The sequence below is a fragment of the Equus przewalskii genome, chromosome 2 (assembly GCF_037783145.1).
Source record: "Equus przewalskii isolate Varuska chromosome 2, EquPr2, whole genome shotgun sequence".
Lineage (NCBI taxonomy): Eukaryota > Metazoa > Chordata > Mammalia > Perissodactyla > Equidae > Equus > Equus przewalskii.
In genome coordinates, this window is record NC_091832.1 from 28,101,126 (window position 1) to 28,125,263 (window position 24,138).

The 24,138-nt window shown below is 55.4% G+C and overlaps 2 protein-coding genes across 19 annotated transcripts in view; one reads left to right on the plus strand and one right to left on the minus strand.

The window, feature by feature from the left end:
- The window catches only part of AHDC1 (AT-hook DNA binding motif containing 1), a 64,054-nt gene that overhangs the window by 17,232 nt on the left and 22,684 nt on the right, over positions 1-24,138 (plus strand). Inside the window, exon 1 of one of the 18 annotated variants that reach the window (XM_070597051.1) lies at positions 9,310-9,721. The exons of the other annotated variants lie outside the window; for them this stretch is intronic. The gene's annotated coding sequence lies outside the window, so the exon portion shown is untranslated. Of the gene's footprint in view, positions 1-9,309; positions 9,722-24,138 lie in introns of those variants that run through there. 18 annotated transcript variants of the gene reach the window in all.
- LOC103562781 (basic salivary proline-rich protein 3-like) lies at positions 3,981-12,670 on the minus strand. The gene is made up of 4 exons (XM_070591492.1): positions 12,566-12,670; positions 8,522-9,321; positions 6,980-7,109; positions 3,981-4,333 (listed from the first exon to the last, which is right to left on the minus strand). Exons 1-4 carry the CDS (start codon positions 12,668-12,670, stop codon positions 4,094-4,096), a joined length of 1,275 nt encoding a protein of 424 aa, XP_070447593.1. The 3' UTR covers positions 3,981-4,093.

Genomic DNA, 24,138 nt, shown 5'->3' on the forward strand with positions numbered 1-24,138 from the left:
GGAATTCTGGTGTCGTGTCCTAGGGTGGTCTAGCCAGTTTTGTTGGGTTTCTTCTGGCCTGGGATTCTGGGCCTCAGCAGTTCTTTCTTCCTGAGCATTCTGAGCAAAAGAAAGCAGCAAAGTGAGAGGTTCCCCAGAGACAGATTTTCAGCACTCCCAGTGAAGGGCCAGGAGCTCAGCATGGAAGGGAGACGTCTTTGCCAGGATCTGACTTCAAGCCCCAGAGGGGACCCAGAAGAGAAGGCTGAGGCCTCTCTCCTCTCCTGCCCTGACCTTTGTGGTGGTAGATGTGGGCACTGTGCCCTCCTGGGCACATGGCCCAATCCCTGGCCCAGAGGGCGTCAGGACCCTTCCTGCCCACTGATGAGGGAGCAGGGCTTGGGTTCAGGAATGTGACCCAGGGCTTGGAGTCCCCTGGGAGTAAAGAGCTAGGAGGCCAACCTTGGGGTGGCAGAGCCGGGCAAATGCCCGTGGGTAGCTAGGTTCTGCTACCGGTATTTGGGACTGGCAGAAGTTGTGGTATAAGGCAGGCTCTGTGAACCCCCCAGCTGCCCTGGATCCTGGCTGCAAGGAGCCCTTTAAGCATCTCACCTGTGAGGTGAGGCTGGTAGAGAATTAATTTCCTGTGCTATTTTAATTTTGATGTATTTAATCTGCTGTTTATTTTAATTAATTAACGGCGGGTAATCATCTATCGTAACTTGCTGCCGCTGGCTCCCCTTCCTTTTTGGAGGGGTGGAAGGCCAGGCCAGGTGACTGCTCGGTTGGCTGCGGGGAGGGAAGGCCTTGGGGGCAGTCCCTCTTCCCCTTTGCCCCCCTCCACCCGGGAGTCTTCTCCGCTCTCCCTGATTCTCCTCCAAAGGGGCCCTCTCCTCCCCTGACATGTGGTCCTTCCTGCTCCTCCCTCCTCTCACCCCAGGTCTGCTTCAGGGCCTCAGAGCCAGTAACTTGGTGCAAAGAGGCCTGACAAGAGGCTCCTGCCAATCCCCCAATAAACAGTATTTGAATGTCATAGGGTCGTGGTTTAAAGGACAGGGAGCTTGGCTTGCAACCTAAGCGGTGCTTAGGGGCTGCTGGGGAAACTTTTAAAATAAGGATCAGTTTTTAGTCCCTTTCCCCACTGCAGTGCTCAAAGAGCACACCCATCTGTGCGGTCAGGCCTCTGGAACACTAGCGTGTCCAGACACCTGTGGAAAAACCTATGGGCCGGATTTCAATTAGTAGTTAATCTCCAAGAGAGACCTCTAGGGTGGATTATCCCCTGTAGAGATGAGGAAAGGAGACCCAGAGAGGCTATGTGACTTGCCCAAGGTCACACAGCAACTAAGAGAAGCAGGGGCTGGATTCTGGCCATAATCTGTCTGGCTGCCTGGAAAAAGTTGACAGATGGAAGGAGGGGAGGAAAAGAGGCTTGGGGATTAGGGTAGAGGGATTAGAGTCAAAGATTGATGGGGCCAGGCAATGGGGTCCTCTGGCTCTGGAGGATATGTGGAGAGAAGGAGTAAGTCCCTGCCACAAGGGGCTTCCCAAGGTGTGAGGTCTCTGCCACCTGTTTCTGTTTCCCTGTGTGTCTTCATTGTCTGTTTGGAACTGGGGCTTGCTTTGTTACCTGCACTGTACCCTACCGGGGGGACCCTTCCGGGGCCGGGTGAAACCCTACTTTTATTTATTTAATAAAGACTTACATAGCATTTACCATGTCCCAGACACTCTTCTAACTTTATAAATAGATACTCACTTCATCATCATAGCAGCCCTATTATTATCATCCTTATTTTACATATCAGAAAACTGAGGCCAAGAAAGTTTAAGCCTTGTGACTTGCCCAGGGTCACACAGCCAGTACCTGGTGGAGCCAGCCTTTGAATTTGGAACACAGAGATCTGGAGTCCTTGTTCTGAACCGCTATGCTATCCTCCTTCTTAATGCTTTAAGTGGGAAATGGGAGCCCTGACTTCCCAGGGGATATCCTGTGTTTGGGGAACCTCTAGGTTGAAGGGGAATACAGCCCCGCCCTTGCCAACCCCGAGTCAGATAGGGCAGACATAGCCCACAAATCAAGACCTGCTCTGTGGGGGGAGGCAGGCAGAGCATCAGGGTGTGCCTGGCTGGGAGGCTCAGATCAGCGGTTGGGAAGTCTCTGTGGAGCATGGCCCATGCGGCTGTAGTGCTGGCCACGGGATAGGGACATGGAAGGGCTGGCCTCAGACCGTGCTCTCAGAGCTTGCTGTCTAACTGACTGGGGAAAAAAGGCAGATGTGCGTGAACAGTTATCAACAGTTGTCTAAGACAGTGGGACAAAAACATTACAAAACATGATGCTTTTGAGTTTGTGCTTCGAATCCTGCGTGACCTTAGTTACTTGACTCCTCTCTGAGCCTCAGTTTCCTCATCTGTCAAGGGGAAATAATAATGATACTGACTCCATCGGGTTTTGTGAGGCTCAAATGAGATAAAATATGAAGGGTTTGAGCTCTGGAGCAGGGGCTCAGTGAACATCCATCTAAGGCTACGGTCTAACCTCTGGTGAAGGAAAGGGTCCCGCCCCTGGGGCTGGCATTGGAGCAGGTAGGATGGGAATAGTGAGGATGAGGAGGGCAGTGAGGATCTCAGCTGTGGAGTCAGACTACTTGGGTTTAAATCCCACCCATGACGGGTTGCTTACCCTCTCTGGGCCTTGATTTCCTTGTCTGTAAAATGAGTAAATATAGCCCCCCCATAGGATGTTGTGAGGATTAAACTAGTTAATTCATTTATTCAATAAGCAATATTGAGCACCAGCTGGGTGCCAGACATATTTCTAGTCAGTGCAGATAATCGGTCAGTACACGTTAGCAATCTTATTATCATCATCAATCATATTCTGGAGGGGGTACTGTTCAGGGAGGAGGAAAAGGGAGGCTGAGGCTTTAGAATGGGGATGAGCAACATGATAAAATGCTATGGAAGTAATAGGCTGATATTTATTGAGTGCTTACTGTGTGCCAGGCACATTAGCTTACATGAGCCAGATGCTTATATTATTCCCATTTTGCAGACAGGAAACAGGTTCAGAGAGGTGTAGTGACATGCTCAAAGAAACACAGCTAGTAGTGGGTGGAGCTGGAGTTTGAGAGACTCAAAAGCCAGGCTCTTGATCACACACATTTAAACCTGATGAAGAGCTGGCATGGGGTGGGAGCAGCGATCAGCAGAGGATGGAGGGAGAGACCTGGCCAGAAGGACAGAGGTGGGCAAGGCCTCCAAATTCAGGAAACAATGAGGGAATGGACCAAGTCAGCATATGTTCCCCCAGTGGGTTTTCCCAGCAGTCAACAACAAGGCCTGAGCTTGGGGAAGGGAGCCAGTGAAGACTGGAGGGAAGGCTTCCCGGAAGAGGTGAGTCTTTAGAAACCAACAGAGTTGAAAGAGATGGGGAGTCAGCGCATTCCAGGCAGGGCACACAGCATCACCAAAGGACCTGAGGTGAGAATGAGCAGCGTGGCTTGGGGCTGAGAAGTGGGAGGAAAGGGCTGAGAGAGGTCAGAATGAGGGTTGGGAGGGCTGGTGGCTTCAGGGGTATAGGGAGAGTGAGAGTCCAGGGAGATAGGGAGGGTGACAGATTCAAGAGGCTTGGCTAATGTAGAAATAGAAATAACCCCCCATCTGGATGGGAAATAGAACACAGTGATCAAGAGGGTAGCCTCTGGAGTCACATCCCAGCCAGGCTGCTTCCTACCGTGTGATCAGGACAGGTCACTTGAGGTCTCATTTTCAAAATGAGGGGCAATGAAAGTACCTATCTCCTAAGGTGGTATGACCTGTGAGAAGTGCTTAGCCCAGTGTCTGGCAGTTGACTCATTCACTCATCTCTCAACTATCTAGTGCACACATGGTGTCAGGCACTTTTCTGGGGCACACAGCAGTGAAGAAAGTAGATGAAAATCCCTGCCCTCAAGGAGCTCACATTTAGAGAGTAAAACAAACAGTTAACACAAAAATAAGTAAAGTATATGGTTTATTAGATGCTGATAAGCTCAAAGAGAAAAAGGAAACCAGGAAAGGGTTTGGGGAGTGCCACGGTTGCAGGGTTGTTGCAATTTTAAATAAACTTTTAAATGGAGGCTATTGTTAGTATTATTTGTATAGCAGGTTTTAGTAGAAAAAGTCTCTTCCAGTTTATAAGGCATTTATCTTTCAGGAGAATCACGTGAGGTGGAGGTCTTGCTGTCCCCATTTTATAGATGAGGACATTGAGGTTCAAAGAGAAGAATCTGACCCAGGAGTCATGACTCTGAGGACCGGCTGACTTCCTATGACTCCCTGTGATGAGAGGAGTGTTGTTCCTGCAAATCTAGAGGATAGAAGGAGAGAGAGGTTATTGGAGAGGATATGGGCAGTGGCTAAGGTGGGTCAGTGTCCAGGGATGGAGCTGAGCTGGAGAGCAGAGGCAGAGCCTGCTTGCTGGAGCTGGAGCCGTGGTCAACATTCCCTAGTGTGGCCTGGTCAGGGTGAGTTCAGAGAGTGGCTGGACCCAGGGGTAACCCTGAGGGCAGAGCGGGGGCAGCAGGCTGGACCTGAGGCACTGTGTGATTGCAGAAAGGGGCAGAATCTGTCCAGAACTGAGTGAGTGTGTAGGTGGTATGGAGACCATGGTGGGGGATGGGGAGAGAGGAGAGGAAGAAGTCAGCACCACTGACCAGATAAGAGGGAACAGCGAGCAGGATAGCAGGGGCCAGAGCTGGCTGTGAAGGCTCTTGAATGTTAGGCTAAAGACCTCGGCCTTGATGTCATCAGCAGTAGGGAGCTATTAAAGGTTTTGGAGCAGGGACGCTGTGTCATGAGAGTGAGATTTGAAGAAGATGAATCTGGCACTGGGTGGGGAAGAAGCAGTGGAGACATTTGGAGCGGGGGAGCCCACCGAGGGGCTGTCATAGCTGTGCAGGTGACAAATGATGAGGCCAGATTAGAGAGACAGCCTGGACTAGTGGAAAGAGTGGGGCCTGGGAGACGGAATTCATGGGTGCTAGCCTTGGGTCTGCCTCACGTTTTCTGAGGGACCCTGAGCTAGTCCTTCTCTTTCTGTGTGCCTCTTTCCCCTTTTGGATTTTTTTTTACCCACCCCCCTTTTTTTTTTTACCACTTGGGCTAAGGATCCATTTTTGAGAAGATGATAAGAGCCATGGACCTTCTCTTCAGAAAAATACAAAAACAAGTTTGGGTTAAAATTTTGTGAGGTTTACAAACCTGCCAACATCTATCCATGGAACTAGATGATCAATAGTAATAAAAATAGCAGCTAGCATCAAATGTTTACTATGGGCCAGGTGCTGGGCAAAGTGATATATGTCATGATCTTGTTAAGTCTGTACAAGAACCCTATGAGGTAGGTATCATCATTATTCTGTTTTACAGATGAGGAAACTGAGGAAGCATAGAGAGGTGAGGTGACTTGCCCAGAGTCAGAGCTGGAACTGAAGTCTGGGTTTGTGAGCTCTGGAGTCCAAGACCTTAACTGCTAAGGTTAAGGTTAGGATTCTAGGATGGGGGAAGGAGAAATGGCAGGGAGAGGGGCAGCTGTGGGAGGATTTTCAAAGAAAGCCATGAAGGGGCAGAGCTAAGGTGAACTGTGGGAAAGGGGGATAGAGGTGCCAGCTCAGCCCCAAGCTTATAGGCATCAGGTGGCTGGAGGTGAAGATTCCCTTTGGAGCCCCCTGGTCTAGCTTCCAGGGGTTGGTATCTGTCCCACACTGACCCCCAGCTGCTGGGAAGGAGTGGAGTGAGTGTGGTGCTACTCTGTCTTCTTGGCCGATTATGTTCTGCCCCCTTGGCAGGGAAGGGCTTACCCCTGACTCTCTGACTCAGCTCCAATGCTGGCTCTGGAATCTACCCTCCCTTCCCCTTCCCAAGGCCATTGAGGAGGGCCAATGGGCCTTGATCTCTCTAAGGGAGTCTGGAAGTGGAGACACACTTTCCATCCCAGAGAAGAGTACTGGGGCCCAGCTCCTGAGATCAGAGTGGATCTGGAACCCAAGCAGCATGGGGCGCTTGTTAGGCTCTGGTTTCAATCCTAGTCAGCAGTACCATCTAGCAGGAATTGATCTAGATTAGACTAGGCCATGGTCTCAGGCTGGAATCTAGATTTATGATGGGGTGGACCATTGGTCATCTAGAACAGAGGTTGACAAACTTTCTGTACAGAGTCAAGATAGTAAAAATTTTAGACTTTGTAGACCATGTGGTCTCTGTCATGAGTACTCAATTCTGCCATTGTACCTTGGAAGCAGTCAAAGACAATGCATAAATGAATGAACGTGGCTGTGTTCCAATCAAACTAGAATTATAAAAACAGACAGCAGGCTGCATTGGCCTTTGAGCCATAGTTTGCCAACCCCTGATCTAGCACCTCATGCCTCCTGAGAGTACCTAGATCTTAAATCTTACTGGACAGTGATCTCAGCAAACAAGGTTAGAGTGTCAGGCTGGATAACATAGAAGGTGATCTAGAGCCACACTCTTGCTGGGATCTAGATATTGGGAAATGGTGAATAAGAAATGTACTAGGCAGTGTTTTAAAGCAGACAAAGCCAAAATCTCTGGCTGAGCCTAGATTCACAGACAGCTGGGACAGGGTGGCGTTGGTTGGTGAGATTCAGACCCACACGTAAGGCTGTGGTCTGGATATGGAGAAGTGGGTGAGCTAAAGCCACACAGATATTGATCTAGACCAGGCAGTCTTAGTCCTAAGCCAGAGTACCAAGTGATCTAGAAAAGCACTGTCCAACAGAAATGTAATGGGAGCCACATATATAATCTAAATTTTCCAGTTAACGTTAAACAAAGTAAAAAGAAATAAGTGAATTAATATATCTCATCTAACCCAATATATCCAAAATGTCATTTCAACTTATAATCATTATAAAAATTATGAATGAGGTATTTTACATTCTTTTTTTTTTTCATATTTAGACTTCAAATCTGTTGTATATTTTATACTTACAGTGCATCTCAGTTCCAAATAGCCACATTCCCAGTGCTCAATAACAGTTTCTACCATGTTGGGCAGTACAGATTTAGAAGCAGGCTTTTCTTTGGGACCAGAGTCCAGAGGAGTCTTGAGCCAGAATGATCTGGAATAAATAGAGTTGGACACACTAGAGATTATCCTCTTAGCTGACTTGAACTGAGTATAGACTGGCTCACCCTGGGAGAGCATCTAGGCTCTGGGTTGGGAGGTGGAGAGGGTTCCCTCCCTTGGAGTCCTGACCAACTGGCCTCCAGCTACTCCCTCCCTCATCCCAATGTCACCTCTGACTCTGGTGTGTCCTGGCAGGTGGGGGTGGGGCAGGGTAGCAGCTGGACCCTTGAGGGAGCAGGAGCTCCACCCCTCCAAGCCAGCTGCTGCCAGCCTTCCTGGACTGACTCTGTGGAAACAGGGGGCCCAGAGACAGAAATAAACTGCCAGGTTTCCGGGGCGGAGTGGGGGGGCCTGCCAGCCTTTGTGCTTCCTTGCTGAGGGGTGGGAGGGCAGGAAGCAACTCCAGGCCCTGTCCCAGGCTGTTACCCCTGCAGGCCATCTCCCCTCACCCCCAGATGCCCCCACCCCCATGGCTCTGAGGCTGGGGTAAATCTAGAATTTGGTGGATTAATGAACCCTGGGGGCCCAGGAGTCTGGGTCTGATCCTTGGGAGTGGAGGGTAATCTCCAGGGCCCAGGACACAGCTTGGTTCCCATAGGGGTAGTGCCTCCGTGCCCATTTCCAGGACCCTGTCCTGGAGACCCCACTACCAGCCCCAGGGCAGGAGCTGAACAGATTCAGAGGGCTGCTGTGGGGCCTTAGACTAGGTGTCGGAAGATCTGTGTTGGATGCTCACCTCTGCCACTAAGTGGCCAAAGGCAACTTTGGGCAAATCCCGCTTGAAGCCTCAGTTTCCTCCTCTATAAAAAGGGGGCAGTGTTTGTCCTGCTTGTCTCAGGGCACTATGGTTCAGTGGTTAGTTAACTGAGACTCTGGAGCCAGAGTTTATCTGATTCTGGTCTCTGCCATTGTGTGACCTTTGGCAGTTCACTTAACCTTCTTGAGCCTCAGTTTCCTCAGCAACAAAAAGGAGATACTACCTACTTTACGGGAACTTTATAATCAAGTGAATTAATGCATGCTAATCATGCAAGGCAAGTGCTTGGTGTTAGCTGTTACCATTGGGGGGGTTACTCGGCTCAAATGGATTGTAAGTGAAAATGCATTATTCAAATGTAAGGGATTCTTCCCCTGGAAAGAGTCCTCTCAGATCCCCTCATTTTATAATAAAATGGAAGAACTGAGGCCCCAAAAAGGGAAGGCGTTTTGCCCAAGGAGAGGCACACAGCAAGCAAAACTTTTATTTGGTACGCACCACATAAAGCCAGGCAGCCCATCCCCAATTTACCCCAATTTACAGGTAAGGAAATCGAGGCCGGTGATTGGCCACTGGTGCACAGGGCGCTATCCAGTGAGGCCCGAGTCCGCCGCTGGGGAGGGAGTGCCCCGACCGCCTGTGCTCACCGGAGGAGGGGCGTGCAGGTAGCAGGCGCCCTGGAGCCGCAGCCCGAGCCAGGCGCGCTATTAATAATCCCGCCGCTCGGCCGAGGCCGAGAGCGCAGGTCCGGATCGCCGCTGGGCGCCTCCCGGGCCTGGGCCGGAGCCCGGGGCCCGAGCCGGATCGCGGCGGCCCTCCTCTTCCCCCGCGCCTCGTGACCCCCCCACTCCGCGGGCAGCCGAGGGCCCGGGCTGGCGGGCCAGGGGCCAGGAAAAAGCCGAAAACACCGAGGCTGGGCCGCTCCCCTCCCGCTCAAAATAGCCCCCGGCCGGGGCTGCCACGCATTCCGCCGGTCCCGGGGCGCGGGAAGGGGCGGCTGGCCGGGCCCCCGCCCGGCCCGACGTGGCTGCCCGGCCGGGTTGGAAGAGGGGGGCGAGGGCGGGCCGCGCGGCCGGCCGGCATGTGGCTCTCCTTCGGGGAGCCTTGGCAGCCCGGGCTGCGCGCTGCGCCGGGATGATGGAGAGCTTCTGGAATTTCCTGCAGCTGGAGAGTGCGGCCGGCCGGGGGAGCGGGCTGAGCGCGCGGCTCGGGAAGGGGCGCCTCGCAGCCCGACCCTAGGGGGCGCCTCGGCGGCGAGGGTTGTGGGGGGAGATCCCACCCTCCCCCAGCCTGCGGGAGAGGAGGGCGGCCCACCTCCTCTCCTCCGCCGCTCTTTTCGGGTCTGGCGGGGGTCCAGTCCCGCCCCTCCCGGCCTGGGCGGCGGAGAGGGGCCAGGTGCAGGCAACGCCCCTCCCCCAGCCGCCTGGTTTCCCTCTCGGCCCGTCACCTCCTCCAGGAGTCAGAAGCTCCGCGGCCTCATCTGGGAGGGGGGCGGGGGTGGCCTGCCAGGTAGCCCGACAGGCGGCGGCGGGAAAACTCGGAGGCGGACCGTTCGGGCCCGAGAACGGCTGGGCCTGTGGACCAGCGCCTCCTGCTCGAGCACGAGGCGCCTAAGGGCTTCTAGGAGGGAGGCGAGGCAGTCTTCTCCCAACAACCCCCTACCCCAACCCCCGCAACTGCCGTGCGGGTGGGGGGCGGACGCGCCGGAAAAATCCTGGACAGTGTTCCCGACGGCGGCGGCAGCTTGCTTTGAGGGCGGCTTTGCACCTTACAGGTCCCGAAGTCCCGAAAAGGGCTCCCGGGAGGGAGGGGCTTCCTTTACAGGAGTCCTGAGATCGGGGGAGTAGGTAAGTGACCTCTCAGGGCTCCCTCTTGGCACTGTGGGGTGGGGGAGGGGAAGGGATGCTTTCCCACGACTTTGCTAGTTCCAGTACCATTTGGTGCCCTGCAAACTGATGAACCGTTTGGCAACTCAGCAGGCACCTCCCCTGGGTCCTGGGGTGCACCCCCTCTCCCCTTGCCGATGGTCCCTGTTCAACTTCATTTCCTGCCCCAACCCAGCACACCCTCATCATGTTAAACAAAAGCAGTGGGGATAGATGCAGTTCAGATCCTTTCTGCCGCTCACTGACTGTGTGACCTTGAGCAAGTCCCTTCACACCTTAGTCCCTTTCCTCATCTGAAAAACTAGCTAATAGTAGGTAGGTTATGGCCTTGTTGTGGGGCTTAAAGTTGCACAAGTTAAAGCAATTAGCATAGTGTGTGCACTAGTGAGGCAGGGGAGTAAAGGGCACCCGTGTAACATGCAGCCAGTTCAGAGCCCTCAAAGTATTTGAATCCCCTTCCCCACCAACAACCCTGTGGAATTTGGCTTCCCAAGGTAAGTAGTGCCTCTCACTCAGGCTGGGCAGGATGGAAAGATGTTGGTTTTCATTTATTCATCAAACACGTATTTAATGTTCTCGGCTAGCTCCAGACTGGGGGAGTGACTTCTAAATTTGTGCTGGGGACTGAGAACTAGGACTGGTCGTCGCACTATGTTAAACTTGGAACGGCCTTAGAAATCCTCCCTGCTAGGCTAGCTCTTAGTACAGATGGAGAAACTGAGGCCCAGTGAGGGGGATGGGTCTCCTCACAATACTCCTGCTGTTTGGGTGAGGGTGGGGGCAGGGGCTGGCAGAGATCTCTGGGCTGAGGGAAGTTGGGGCGGCCCCTGGCCTGGCTCCCTGGGGTATGGCCCAGGCAGGCTGAGAGCTGATGGAATTCTACTTCCTCTCCCTCCCATCTCCATGCTGACCTTTCACTCTACCACTGCTAGTGGGTGGGAGTGGAACCCAGATACCCAGATTCAAATTCAGATGCCTATTGGCTCCCCCTCAGCCCAGGATGTTGGGCCTGGGCCTGTGTCAACTCCCACCCTTCCCTCCCCCCCACCCCCAGTTCTCCCTGTTTCCTGTTGGATCGGCCTTCCTTGTGTACTGGAAGGAACTCAAGGCTCCATTTGTTGTCTGTGTGAACTTGAGCAATTTACCCCACCTCTGCGAACCTCAATTTGCTTTTCTGCAAAATGGAGTTGAAATAAAAACTACCTAGCAGAAAACCTCTTTCACACACATCCCAGGGGCATCCTGGCAAAGATCTATTTGAATAATAAAAGGCGGGGATTCCCTAGAATTTACATTCGAGGCTAGGTATAGGGAACAGTAAACTTCCTTTACCTTTGGTTTGGGGAGGCAGCTCACTGGGGCCCTGGGATAGGGTGTGGGGCGGTATAAGTATCCATCAGAACATTTTGGCAAAGTCCGGATTTGAACAAATTTATGTGGCCCAGATTCCGGGGCTGCCAGGTGCCCATATGTCTGAATGCACTGCTGGGCATTTCTCATAAACTCATCTCTAGGACTACAAATTCCCCTCCCAGCTAATCCAGTCCCACCTCCCTCTGCCTCAGGAAAGCCTTCCTGGGCTGACAAGGCCCCGCCACCGCCCCCACGCCCCAGTCCGTTTCTCTTCAACCAGTAGAGAGATCTTAGTGAGGGGCTGTAGAAGAGAAAACGACTGGAAGCAGCAGTTGGGCTGTGTGACTTTCAGCAAACTGCTCTCCTCTCTGGGCCTTGATTTCCTCCTGCTGAGCAGAGGAGGCTGGATTAGTGACTCCCTAAGGCACCTTCGAGCTCTGACAGGCTCCGAGCCTGTGTTGACTGATGTATCCTAGGAGATAGGAGCACACAGAACCGAGTCAGCTGGGAGATTCCTGTCGAGGTATTCCCCCCCTCCAGAAGGCTGGAGTGCCTCCCTTCCCAAGACACACCCTTCAGGGATACTGGCTGAGGTTGTGGTGGGTGGAGGGGCATATCACCCGAGTGTGTGGCACTGCTGATTCCCAGGGTCCTTGTCAGGAGAGAGGCCTGTGCCCAGGAACAAGACCTCGTGTCAGGCGGGGCTGTTAGATGGTGCTTGTTGTAGGGGAAGGGAATGTGTGTGTCAGTGACCAGTCAGCCTCCAGGGAATGGGGGGTGCGGTGCGCGAGGCAGCTAGCCTGTGGGATGGTGTGTCCAGAAGAGCAGTTGCGGGGGCAGTATATTGGGGTGTGTGCAAGACAAGGAGGCTGGGAATGGGAGGGAGAAAAAAACATAGCTGAGCCAGAGAACCAGGCTTTGGGTTACAGCAGGCTGTTTGGGGAGGCTCCAGCCTCATGGGGAAGTGACAGAAGATTCAGCACAGTCTGCCATAGGGCAGTTTTGTCTGTGCCTAGGTTTGTCGGCTTGTTTATAGGTGTTGAGCTGAACTGCGCTGTTCTGAATTGCAGTTGTCATGTTCTCTTGGGGAGGGGGTATCTGTGTAGGGCTGTCGTCAGGGTTTTCTGAACATTGAGTGTCTGGCTGTTGGGGGGGTGTCTGTACAGGACTGTATTGTAAGGCACTATAGGCAGCTCCTGTCCATTTGGGGTGCTATCAGATTCTACTAGGAGCATCAGTTCTGGCTGTTAGGAAGCCTCAGGCTCTACTGGGGGGATTGCTAGGCTGTAAGGAGGTTGTTTTCAGGCTGTGAGTGAATCTTGGCCATGTTTTGGGTGCTTCTCCCCCCTCCATCTCTTATACACTGGGAGGGAGGTCTCCTGTCTTAAATAGTCCCTCCACAGGTAGGCAGGCAGGCACTCGCAAGCCTGCTCACACTCGCAGTAATTTTACCACGGTGCCTAAGTCAGGAACAGGCGTGAATTGACCTTTTAACCCCTTCCCCGCCACGGGATTAGACTCTGTTTCCTGTTCAATCTCCTCCAGAACCAGTTCCATCCCGCCTGGGGGGCCCCCCCAGGGAGCGGATCAGCAACCCTCCATCTCTTTTCTAGCCCCCTCCTCTCTCAAGCCTTGGGGGGGCCTGAGGGCCAGGCTGGTGCGGGGTCTGGCAGGAGCTGAGGGCCCAGGCGGGAGTGATAAATATTGAAGAGGAGGGATTTCGGTGTGGGCTGGAGCAGCTGCAGTGGTTCGAGTGTCACACTATCTCTCCCCAGGTTTACTGACCCATTTCCATTCACGCGGCTGCTGGTTTCCTAGCAACGGCAACAGTCCCCCCAGAACAGGCGGAGTGTGTGTCTGCCATTAGCGACTGCCGCAACTGTGTCAAGGTTACCCCGCTCCCTGCAAACCCACCCTGGCGGGTTTGTTTTCTGCCAGCGCCTGGCACACACTGTGCCAGGCAGAGAGGGGGAGGGGAGGGCGATGGGGGCCAGCCCAGGGACTTGGGTGGAGGTGAGGGGCCGAGGAGGGGCTGCAGTTGCCGGTCCAGTGGGAGCCAACTTGGACTAAGGCCGAAGCAGCCGTCCCCCTCCTCCCTTGGCTGGTGGAATTCCTGAGCCTGAGGGGGGCAGGGGGCGGAGTTGTCCCTCAACCCTGACCCCCGAGATTCCAGAGCCTAGGGGGAGGGGTGTGGGCCGAGGGGCCTCCGGGAAGCCTGCCCGATCTGACCCCACCTGGCTTGTTCTGCTCCTGCCCTGGCTTCCTCCCTCTTCTGCCCGGCTCCATGCTCTTCTCTGCTCTCAGCTCTTTGTCCTAGCCTCTGTGCCTGGTCTCCCCCATCAGACTCCCCAGGGCAGGGTTGTATTTCTCCCATCAGACTAGGGGCTCCTGAGGTTGGGGTTCATAATGCCTCCTTTCCTTCTCTTCCCCTCCGCACCAGCTCATGACTGTTTTTCCAAATGTCATGGGAGATGAGATGAAACACTTGGGGTGGCAAAGGATAATTTTTCTTAACAGGGACTAGGGGGGCAGATACCCCCATTCCACCCTCTCGGGGAAGTAGCTTCTGCCTGGCAGCACTCATGTGGGAGTGGCCATTAGTAGTAGAGTACCCCTCTTTTTCACCCTGAAAGCCTGGCTGCAAAGGGTTAAAGCAGCTCTCCCCTCCCCCCCTTCCTTGGTATGTGAGCTCCCCCAGGCTGGGAGGATGGGGGGGTCTGTCACCTTATAGCCACTCCTGTGGTCAGCTCAGACCTGACCAGTCACATTCCTGCCCAGGAGGGCTGGGGCTTGAGGTGGAGGGGCAAGGGCCTGGAGGGGGCTGGGTTTGTAGGAATGGAAGGGAGGGGTACAGAGAAGCTGGGGCTAGGGGCTGCTGGGAACATGGAAGTATTGTGCAATATAAACCTCGGAAGCCTGAATCCACTTCCCGTTCCTCTGAGCCCCGGTCTCCCTATTTTTCCTTCCAGTTTGCACACCCCCCCCAAATGTTCTCGTGGCCCACCTTGCTGTGATACAGGTACAGACCGGGTCCCAATTCTAAACAGAGAAGAGTGTGGCAGAAGCGGATTGTGATATGCAGGGTGGCAGAGAGACTTGTGGGTAGCCTCCAGTGTGACTTGCTGGTGCTTAGAGGAGGTCAGCTGGGTCAGAGGCTTTGAGATCTAGGGTACAGAGCAGGCCAGGCTGGACAGTAGAAACAGATGTGGGCGGGGACCCAGGAAGCCTGGTTCTCTGCCCAGCCCTGTGCCTATTCCTCAGGGCCTCAGTCTCCCCATCTGATGAGTTTAGGCCAGTGGCCTCTAAAAGCCCTCCTGTCCTGTTAGTCAGTGGTTCTGGGTGAGGGATGAGGAGTAGGGGGCAATGGTGTGGAGGGATGTGGGAAGCTGCCAGCTCAAGGGGGAGTTTGCAACGCGATCCCAGAGCGAAAATAGCCCAGGTCATTTTCAGCTGCTTGGGCGGAGGTATCTGATCCTGGCAGGGTAGGGCAGCTTGGGCAGGGGGTAGGGAGGAGCAGTCTGTAAAGCTCTCTGGGAAATCGGACCCCAGGATGGGAGGGTGGGGAAAGGTTGGCATGCTCGCTGGGCTTCCTGAGACCCGCAATGGGGAGTGGGGGGGGCTCCAGAATAAAAAGATGAGGAATGCAGAGGGTTAACAGGAGGTGAGGGCTGGACTCCAGCCCCCTTTGGGTCCTGGCCTGGATGAGGTGAAAGGTCAACCCAAAGGAGTCCAGGCACAGCTGGGGAAAGAGTAACCCGATCCTGCTCCCTAGCCGGGCTCAGGGGATCACAGAGCCGCCTCCCCCAGGAAAGGTGCTTTGACATCCCCAGGAAGGAGTTTGTTTCGACTTGTTCTCAGCAGGGGTTGGGGGCTAGGGGAGGTCCTTGCACAAGAGGTCAGGGAGAGCTGCAGGCCTGGCACCCCAGAAAGTAAAGCAGTGCTTTGTCATCCTGGGGTCAGGGGAGGTGGAGGTGAGCCTGCTGGAAAGGTTAGAGGTAGCCTGTTCTGGCCCTGCTCTCACTCTGTGCCCTGTTTATGACTCTATGGCCGGCGGGGGAGGGGGGGCGGCGGGCGGGTAGCCGGAGCTTAGAGGTAGGAGACTCTCCCCTCCACAACACACTGTCTGATTAGTGAGGGAAACTGCCTGATACTAGACTGTGACATTGAGATGTGTTTGGGGTGGAGAATTACACCTTGATTCTGAGATGGCTTTGCCGTCTATGGTTGTGTGTGTGGTGGGGTGTTAGAGGGTAAGATGATGTGATGGGAGGCAGAGATAATACACGGAAGAACACGGGCTCTGAAGTCAAGCTTAACCTGGGTTCAAATCCTTGCTTCTGCATTGGGCAAGCTGTTTCACCTAAACCTCTGTTTCCTCAGCCACAGAATGGGACTCACCGTAAGGGGTAATGGTGAGGATTAGCATAGAATACTCAGTAAAAAGTAACCCTAATGAGCCTCACTGTGTCCCAGGGTCACATAGAACACAGAGCCTGCCCGTCTGACTCCAGGGCAGGCCTGGTGACTACAGATGGTCTGAGGGAGAGGGTAGTTACGAGAATGTGCCTGGGTCAATGTCCCCAGAGCTACACAGGAGGCTGGGAGTATCCAGGTCACTGGAGTGGGATAGGGTGAGGTGAATGGTGTCGAGTCTGTAGCAAGGGTTGGTTGGGGCAGGGTTCTTCCTAACGCCAACCTCTGGGGCCAGCGGCAGCCCCCCACTCCCCACTCAGCGGGCTTTGTGAGCCATGTGTAGGTGTAGCTGTCCCCTGTCCCCGGAGTGTGGCTGTAGGTATGTTTGAGAAGGCGCAGGCATCCCAAGAAAGAACAAGTCGCCTTTTGTACGCGTCCAGCCCGGGGCTGGGCTGGGCCCTCTCTGGGGGATCCCCTGTTTCCGTGCCCAGCTTCCCGCCCACGGACACCGCCCGGGCCCCGCCCGCCACCTGACGGGGCCGCGAAGTGTCCTGAGCGCCCCCTCCCGGGGACCCGCCTTTCGGGCGTGGGGCAGGGGTCTGGGGCAGGAGGCGTGCCCGAAGCCCTGACCCCGCCCCTTGCGACATCACTCCAGGTGCTACCAATCTCCGGGAGCCCTGCCCGCGGGCGGCCCGCCCCCTCCCAGGCACCGCTCTCCTGGCATCCGGAGGCGCAGTGGGTGGAGGAGGAGGCAGGCCCAGCCTATGGGGCGGGGAGACCATTGAAGGCCTCGCCCTTCCTGCTCTGGGAGGGGCTGAACACGCGACCCTGAGACCGTACAGCTCAGCTACCCTTGAAGCACCTCGCAAGACTTCTCTCTCCTGGAGCGCTCTTTTTCTTGCCCACCTATCCAAATCTTGCCAAATACCACTTTCTGCAGGAAGCCTTCCACACCTGACTTCTTCCTCAGTCTTTTTTCTGATTACACCCTTTTAGTGATCCTCTGTAATAACGGCGGTACCAGTACTCACACCAGCTGCCGTCCACTGAACAATTTACTGGGTACCAGACTGCTCCGTGTATTCATGGACTATCTTACCTGATGGATCTCACCCGTTGGATTGGGAGTCCCTCTGGGCAGGGGTTCCAGACACAGCGTGCCTCAAAATAGGCACTACTAAATGTTTAGGATGGATGATGGATGAGGAGACCGGCCCGTGGAGGGAAAGTATCTTGTCAAAAGTCACACAGCAAGGAGAGCAATAAAAGCTAGAAACCTGGTTTCCCAGCTCCATCCAGGGCTTTGGCTCTGGTATGTGACTAAGAGTAGGGAGTTGCACAGAAAGGTGCTTTGGGCCTTCCCTTTACCCATAGGAGGGTCTCTGCCCTCCCCGCTCTCTCCTTTCCCCCAAAGTTGAGAAGAACCTCTCTTCTTGAGAAGCCTCTCTTCCTCTGCTATCCGCACATCTTGTACCAGAGCCCCTGACTTCTGGGAGGAGGAGGAGGACATGTTAGGGGAACTGAGAGAGGTTTTGCAGGCCAAGGGGGCAGTTTTGGGCCACAAGGAGTATTGGGGGCCTGGTGATTGGGGGTACTGGTTCTGGGGACATACGCATTTAGCTTGCAGGTAGGAGGTTCCAAGTTGGGCGAAGAGGAGTATTGGGAGCTAAAGTATGTGGGGTTCAGTGCAAGAGAGGCAGGGATTATGCTGGGCCAGCACTCACCCCACCAACAGCCTGGCCCAGTGGAATGCTGGGAGGCCCGGGGGATGGGGCCAGGCAGCCAAGGTGTCTCCGGTGGCACAGAAGCAGTTAAGAGCTGCCTCAGCCCGTTCCTTCAGACAATTAGTGACATCTCGCTTGACAACACCACACTGAGCCGATGCAGACCTCAGCCCCCCTCTCTGCCCCCCCACGGCCGCTTCAGCTGTTTATTCTTGGGCTTTAACAATTGGGATTCTGACTTGGAGGAGCGGGCGCCCCGTGTTGCCCTCTGACCCTCCGTCGCCTTGGCAACTGGAGCCCGGTAGGCCTGGGCTCTGCGTTAGGATTACAGATCCTGAATTCACAATCTTGCTGCTCCCCTGCAAGCAAAAGCAGCAGCAGCAGCAGCAGCAGCATGCAGGATCTGCAGCTAGACTGGAGAGGGCAGAGAAGGAGGATCCCCAGAGGCCAGCCGGAGGCACTAGTGGGAACCTGGATGCCAACAGGCAACCTGGAGAGCGGTGCCCCGCTGGCAGCCTCCATGGGGTGGAGCAGGACGCAGAGCTCTCCTCAGCCCGGAACATCTCCCATCCATTCTCTGGAAACTTTCTTGCTGGTAGAGCCCCAAGGGCAGGGGCGAGGCTTCTTCGTGGCCCCCCTCTTCTCCCCTCAGTCAGCCCCCTACCATGCCCAGAGCTCCAAGTGCCAGTAGACTGTGCCCCTGCCGTGCCTGCAGCCATGGCAACAGGCCCCCCTCCCTCGCCAGCTCTGCTTCCTCCCCCCCAGCAGCCAACTGCCCCAGCTGAAACCGGAGCCGATGCATCTGTGAGCCTCATGCCCAGACCCACATTCCATTTCTGTCCTCTGTCCCCCCCAGCTCTGGCGACGACATCTCCCCCTCCTCCTCACACCCCCTCCCATCCCCTCTCTCCTCGCCTCTGTCTACTCCTGCTGTCCCCCCCCAGCACACACTCTATCACTTAGGGTCTCCCCCTTCTTCCACCCCATTCTCTGTGTGTCTCACCCTCTCCAACTGTCTCTGTTGGTCTCTGGGTATGTCAGTCCCTCTGTCTGTCTCCAGCTCCCTGTGGTGTCCTCAGTGCTCTGCGCCTCTGCCCTGTCTGTGGCAGGCTCCTTCTCTGTCTCTTCCCCTCTGTGTGTATCTTGCACGCTCTCTCTCTCTGTCTTTGTCTCTGCCTCATCCTGCCTGTCTCTCTGTCTCTTTGTCTTTTTTTCCTCCTCTGTTCCTCTCTTCCTGAGTCTCTTGCTGTTTTCCTTCCTTCAGCATTCTCTCTCTCCCCCTCACTCAGGCTTTCTCTCATCCTCTCCTTCCTCATCTTTCTCTTTAAGCCTCATTCTGTCCTGTTTCTCTTGCCCCCACATTCTTCCTCCTTCTGTCTCCCTTCCTGAATCTGATTCTCTGCCTTGGTTTCTCCCTCCTTCTCTTTTTCTTCTCTCTGACTCTTTCCCTCTAAATATATAAATTTCTTTCAAGGCTTCTTCCTCTATTTCCCACTTGGTCATTTCCCTCACAGCCCCCCAGTTGGAGCTGGGAGAGGGGACCCCTCCAGAGTCACCCCAAAGAAGTCTCCTTTCAAGTAGAGGCCAGATGTCTTGGCACCCTGTTGTGCATGTGTACTTGAATCTGAGATGAGGGGAGGCAGTTATAAGGTCAAAGAGCCTACAAAGGATGGGGCACCAAAACCAAGAGTGCCATGCTGCCCTTTCCAGGCCTTCAGAGGATGGCCTCCATCCATTTAGTCTACCATCTACCAGCCCAGATGGGGACAGCGGGTAGTACCAGGGGCTGCACTGGCCCAAGAAGCCCCCTAGCTATAAGAGCTCAAAGAAGAGCCTGTCCAGGCCTTACTGATGCCTGGGATTTATCTCTTCCCCTGCTGCAGTGATGTCTGTCTCAGATTGTGCCTTAGTTTCCTCCAGTGGCACAGGCATACTACCCTTCCTCTGTCTCTGACTTCTTAATACTTTGAGTTCCTGGAGCAAAGTCAAAGTTACAAAGAACGGAGAGTGGAGTGACTCCCTCCCACTTGCTCACCAGCACCAGGGGGACTCCAGCACAGAAGAATTTGTCTCAGGGCAAGGGTAGAATAAGGGTCCTGTCTCCTTAAGTATCGGGTGGAGGACAGTGCCCCACCTCCCCCCCAAGACTGGCAGGCCCTGCTGTCAGGCCCGCCCTCCCAGTCTGGGCAGTGGCCTCTAGCCCTCCTCCCTGCCACCCCTCTTCAAGGAATGAGCTTGGAGTCATGGGAAACAGACCCTGGGGTGGGGGTGCCAGGCCTCCAGGGCCCAGCCCTTGCCTCTGGGTGTGATGAGGCCTGGTCAGGCAGACTGTTCTAGCACCCTGGGGTCTGGGCACTGCTCACCAAGGGGCCAGGCGGGGGAGTAGGGGTGCCTGGGGGAGGCGGGTTGCACGCAAGGCATGCTGGGCCCCCTCGGCGGGTGGGTGGGGGGAACAAAGCTGGCATCGAGGCCTCAGCTAAAATTAGCCGCTTCCCTGCGCGGGAGCGAGCATGCCTGCCAGCCGCCCAGATCGCCGCTGCCTCGGCAGGCCATCTGTCGCCACATTTTGCTCAGTCCCTCAGGGCCCCCCATCTCCAGCCACCCCCAGGGGCTAAAGGGACTCTGCTCCAAGGCTGTCCCTGGCCAGGGCTCTGGGCTCTGCTCCTGTCATGCTGTGTGACCTCAGGCTAGGGCCTGTCCCTCTCTGGGCTCCTGTACAATGAGAGGGCCCTGGACACTGCCATCCTGGATCCCCCAGTCCTTCCAAGCACCAGGTGCTGGCACTGGTCATGGGGGCCTGGGATGTGGGCTGCCTCACTCCCTTAGAGCTGGCTCTCTGGTCCAGCATTTGAAAGTGGGCCAAGTGTGGTTTAGGGTAAAGGTCAGGGTGTATGACAGACTCCTATCAGTTTCCTTAATCTTCAGTGGACAGTAGGGCAGCTCTGGAACCAACAGCATTCAAACACCTGCCACCCACCCCAAGAGTCTTACGGAGACAACTCCGGGTGGGAAGCCAGGAGGCAGAGGCTGGTACTAACTTGCTCTGTGGCTTGGGCAAGTTTCCTGCCCTCTCTTACTCTGTTTTCCCTTCTTCAATAAAAAGCTCCCATTTCTCGAGCACCTGCCCACTTTATGCCACATTGTCTTGTGAGGCTGACACAAGACAATGTCCCCGCTTTACAGATCAGAAAACTGAGGTTCTTTGTGAGGAAGCGGTGGAGCCAGGGGTAGGACGGCTATGTCCTCCTTCCCGTGGCTCCCCAGTGCTCTGCTTGCTGGTCTCCAGCCTCAGCTTCTTTCCGACTGTGGCACTTCCCTGACTGCTGCTCCAAGGTCACTCAGCTTGGCCTGGGAGGAGCTCAGACTTGAACCCAGGCCCCTTGGCTCCTGGCCTCCCTCACTCTTTGGCCAGCAGGCTGGGCCTGTTCCCTGGGTGAGTCATGCCGCTGGACTTTAGCCTCCTTGTTAGGCTCTGTGGCCTGAATTTAGAGAGTGGGCCTTTGAAAGGAAGGGGGCGCCCCTGGCAGCAGTGGGGATCTGAAGCTCTCGTCCCACTCCCTTCTCAGTCCTGGGCCATGAGGGCATGGTGACAGCAACCCATAACCACCTCCCCTTCATGATCTCTAAGAAGTCTTGTAGGAATAGCTCCCCGGGCCTCAGTGACAGCACTGCTTCCACTACTCATTTTGTCCCTTCCCTGGATAACAGCTATATTCAGTTAGAAATGGGGTGGGGGTGGGAGCTTGGGGAGGTGGCATTCAGATTGTCTGTGTGCCCAGGCCTTGTCCTTCCCAGTACTCGTCTCCCCCAGCATCAGGCGACCAGGTTACCCAGGAGGGAGGCCATGGCACCTCCCCTCCTCGTGTCCAGGGACCAAGGTCACACCCAGATCCCTGTGCACCTCCACCTCCTCCTAGGGCTAGTAGTGTTTGTCACTGGGGCAACGTGTGGCTGTGCCCAGCTCTGGCAGTGCTAGGGTGACATTCATGCCCCGTGAGCTGTGACGCCTCTGCAGGCAGAGGACAGCACCACCCAGGCTGGCAGTGATGGGAGAGGAGTGGGGGTGGGCTGTCACCTGTCTGAAGCAGTCAGGGGGTGACGTGTCATTTGCCCATCCTGCAGTCTGGAGGGAGGACTGATGGGGAAGGGGCGAAGTTGTGTCCCTGGGTTATACTGTAGTGGGTGGGGTTGGGGGGGTAGTCTGTACCTTTCTCACACCTGGAAGGTGAGGCTTGTGTGTGTGTGTGTGTGTGTGTGTGTGTTTGTGTGTGTGAAAGAGAGAGAGAGAGACAGGTTCTTTGTGCATTTCGCATCCTGTTAGTGGGTGTGGGGGTGCATGGTTTATGTTAGTTACATGGTTATGAGGGTGACAACCTGTGTCCCTGTCTCATACCGTCTGGGGATATCATGTGCCCGTCTCACGATCTGGGCGAAGTGACAGGTTATATGCTTAGCTCATCCTGTTAGGAGGGTGGTCACTGACTTGTGTGCTTGTCTCTGGCTGTTGGGTATGTGTGAGGTGTCACCATGTGCCCGTCTGATGTTGTGAGGAGTGACATGTGTGATTATCTCGTGCTGTTGGGAGGTTGTCAGTAACTTGGGGGTTGTCTATCACCCTAAAGAGACAACATGTTGCCCAGTGGTGTGGGGCTGCGGTTGGCAGGGCCTTCCCACGCAGACCACAGGGCCCCAAAGGGCTGGCCAGAGGAAGCTCTGGGGGCCCTGAGTACAGGGACAGATGTGGGCTGGAGCGAGGGTCTCAGTCCCTCATGACCTACCTTCTGGCCCAGGTGCCAACCCTTGAGACTGTTCCCCAGGAGGAAGGACCCCGTGTATCTTCACACAGTGTGGAAAGGGGCCCCTGGCTCTGGGGCAGGTGTGACTGGGGAGGTAGAGCACCAGGCGGGCTTCACATGGGGGGCTGTGTCCCCGCAGGCCTGGGGGGCCCTATTCCCTGCCTCTTCTGCCCCTGAAACTGTTAAACTAATTAAGGCTGTGGAGCCGCAGGATTAATCGGGGCAGCTCGGCGCGGGCCGGGAGCTCAGGTAGTCGATTAGTGCGCCGCGGAGGATATTGGATTTCTGAACCGCAAGTCAGCACTATTCGGGCCTGTTATCTCTCCGAGGCTTGAGGGTCAGGAGGCGGGAGCCTCCGGGCGCACTGGCCGCCCCCGCCCGGCCAGCTCTGGAGCGTCCACTCCCCCTGCCCACACACCGCCAGCCTGTCTGCCTGGCATCCCTACCCACTCCCCCCTGCCCTCCTGGCCCCACCGCTGCCCACACGGCACCCTCACCCAGCCCTTCTCCCTGGCTCACCCTGGCCCTACAGTCATGTTCTCTCTCCTTCTTGTTCCCTCCTGGCATGACTCCCACTCTGTGCCTCCCTGACACCTGCTCCTCAGCTTCTCACCAGCCTCTCTCCACTTTGGTCTCCATCTCCCTGTCACTGTCTCTGTCCCCCAGTCTCTGTTAGCCTCTCCTATCACCACTCTCTGTTTTTGTGTTTGTGTTTGTGAGTGCCTGTCTCTTACAGTTTCTGTCTGTCTCCATCTCTCTGTCTCTCTCCCTCTGTCTGTCTCTGTGTATCTTTCTCGTTCTCCCTCTCTCTGTCTTTTTCTCTCTCCCTCTGGCGTTCAGTCTCTCTCTGTCTGTCTTTTCCTCTCTCTCTCTTGTGTGGTCTCGGCTGGTGTCTGCAACCAGAACAAATCTCCCCCAGCCAACACCCCCTGAACAAGGAGGCCAGAGCAGCTAATGGGAAACATGTGATTCTGCCTTGCGCCTGGAGCACCGTGAAGGGAGCCTTAGTCCCAGCTCAGCCCTTGCTCCCCCCTTGCCGCATTCCCCCCACCACACTGTCCCCCGCCTCCCAGCATCTCCCCCAGCCTGTGTGGGCACATCAAGTTCCCCCATCATTTGTATTTCATGGGGTGGGGGGAGCTGACGTTTATCAGCTGGGGAGTATCAGGTTATGGAGGGGCTGGGAGCAGCTTTGCTCCTGAGGTCCCCCCAGCCCCCAGGGCCAGGCAGACCCCATGCAGACTCTACCCCCCCACCACCACCATATGTAGGAGAGCAGGGCCAAGATGAGCTAAGCTGTGGGGGCCAGGATGAGGGGCAGCCAGTTCACCCCCAGTGGAGGGCTCTGGGGCCACCCAGATTTCCATCTTTTCTGCCCTCCTGGGCTTCTGGGGAGCTAGAGAGGTGGGGGCTCCCTGAGGGCTTGGGAGCTGCCAGGCTGCATTTCTGTGCCCACCCAACCACGAGGAAAGGGGGGATGGATCAGAGGAGGGAGGCTCTGGCAGGTTGGAATTCTCCTTCTCTGCCTGTGGATAAATTGTCCCTAATCCAGGCTTGGGGAGTTGTCTGGCTCCTACAGAGAGAGAGAGAGAGCAAGCGCAGGAGATAGGGAGGGAGGAGGGAAGCAGGCATACAAACACAGTGACACAGGCACACACTGTCTCACAAAGGGTCTCTCACATGCACAGACACACACACATGCACTGACAAGTTACACAAAGGTGCCACACAAACACTGAGGCACCGTTGTGCTGACAGGCACACCATAGCACACAGACCCTCTCACACATGTTGATACTGACACACAGCTATACTGGCACAGACATACAATGACATGGCACAAGGACCCACTGACACACACACACAATGATAACGTGATACAGTGCACACATGCACGAGCGCATAACGACCCACAGTGAAAGAGACCCACAGAGACGCCATGACCAGTCGTGCCAGCACACTATGACCCTGAAAATCCAAAGAAAGGCAGAGGTAGGAGGGAGGCAACACTGATGCACAGTGACACCAGTGCCCACAGCCATCGGCCTTGAGATTGGAAACCCGCAGGGACAGCAGAGGATCAGCCACACGC

What these genes read in the sequence shown, in the direction of transcription:
- LOC103562781 (XM_070591492.1), bottom strand. Translation starts at nt 12,670, where the DNA reads ATGGAACTGGTTCTGGAGGAGATTGAACAGGAAACAGAGTCTAATCCC. An exon ending in ACCTGCACGCCCCTCCTCCG is followed by an intron (nt 7,110 to 8,521) that starts GTGAGCACAGGC and finishes TATTTATTCCAG; the next exon opens with ATCATTCTGGCTCAAGACTC. An exon ending in ATTTGGAACTGAGATGCACT is followed by an intron (nt 4,334 to 6,979) that starts GTAAGTATAAAA and finishes TCTATCCTCTAG; the next exon opens with ATTTGCAGGAACAACACTCC.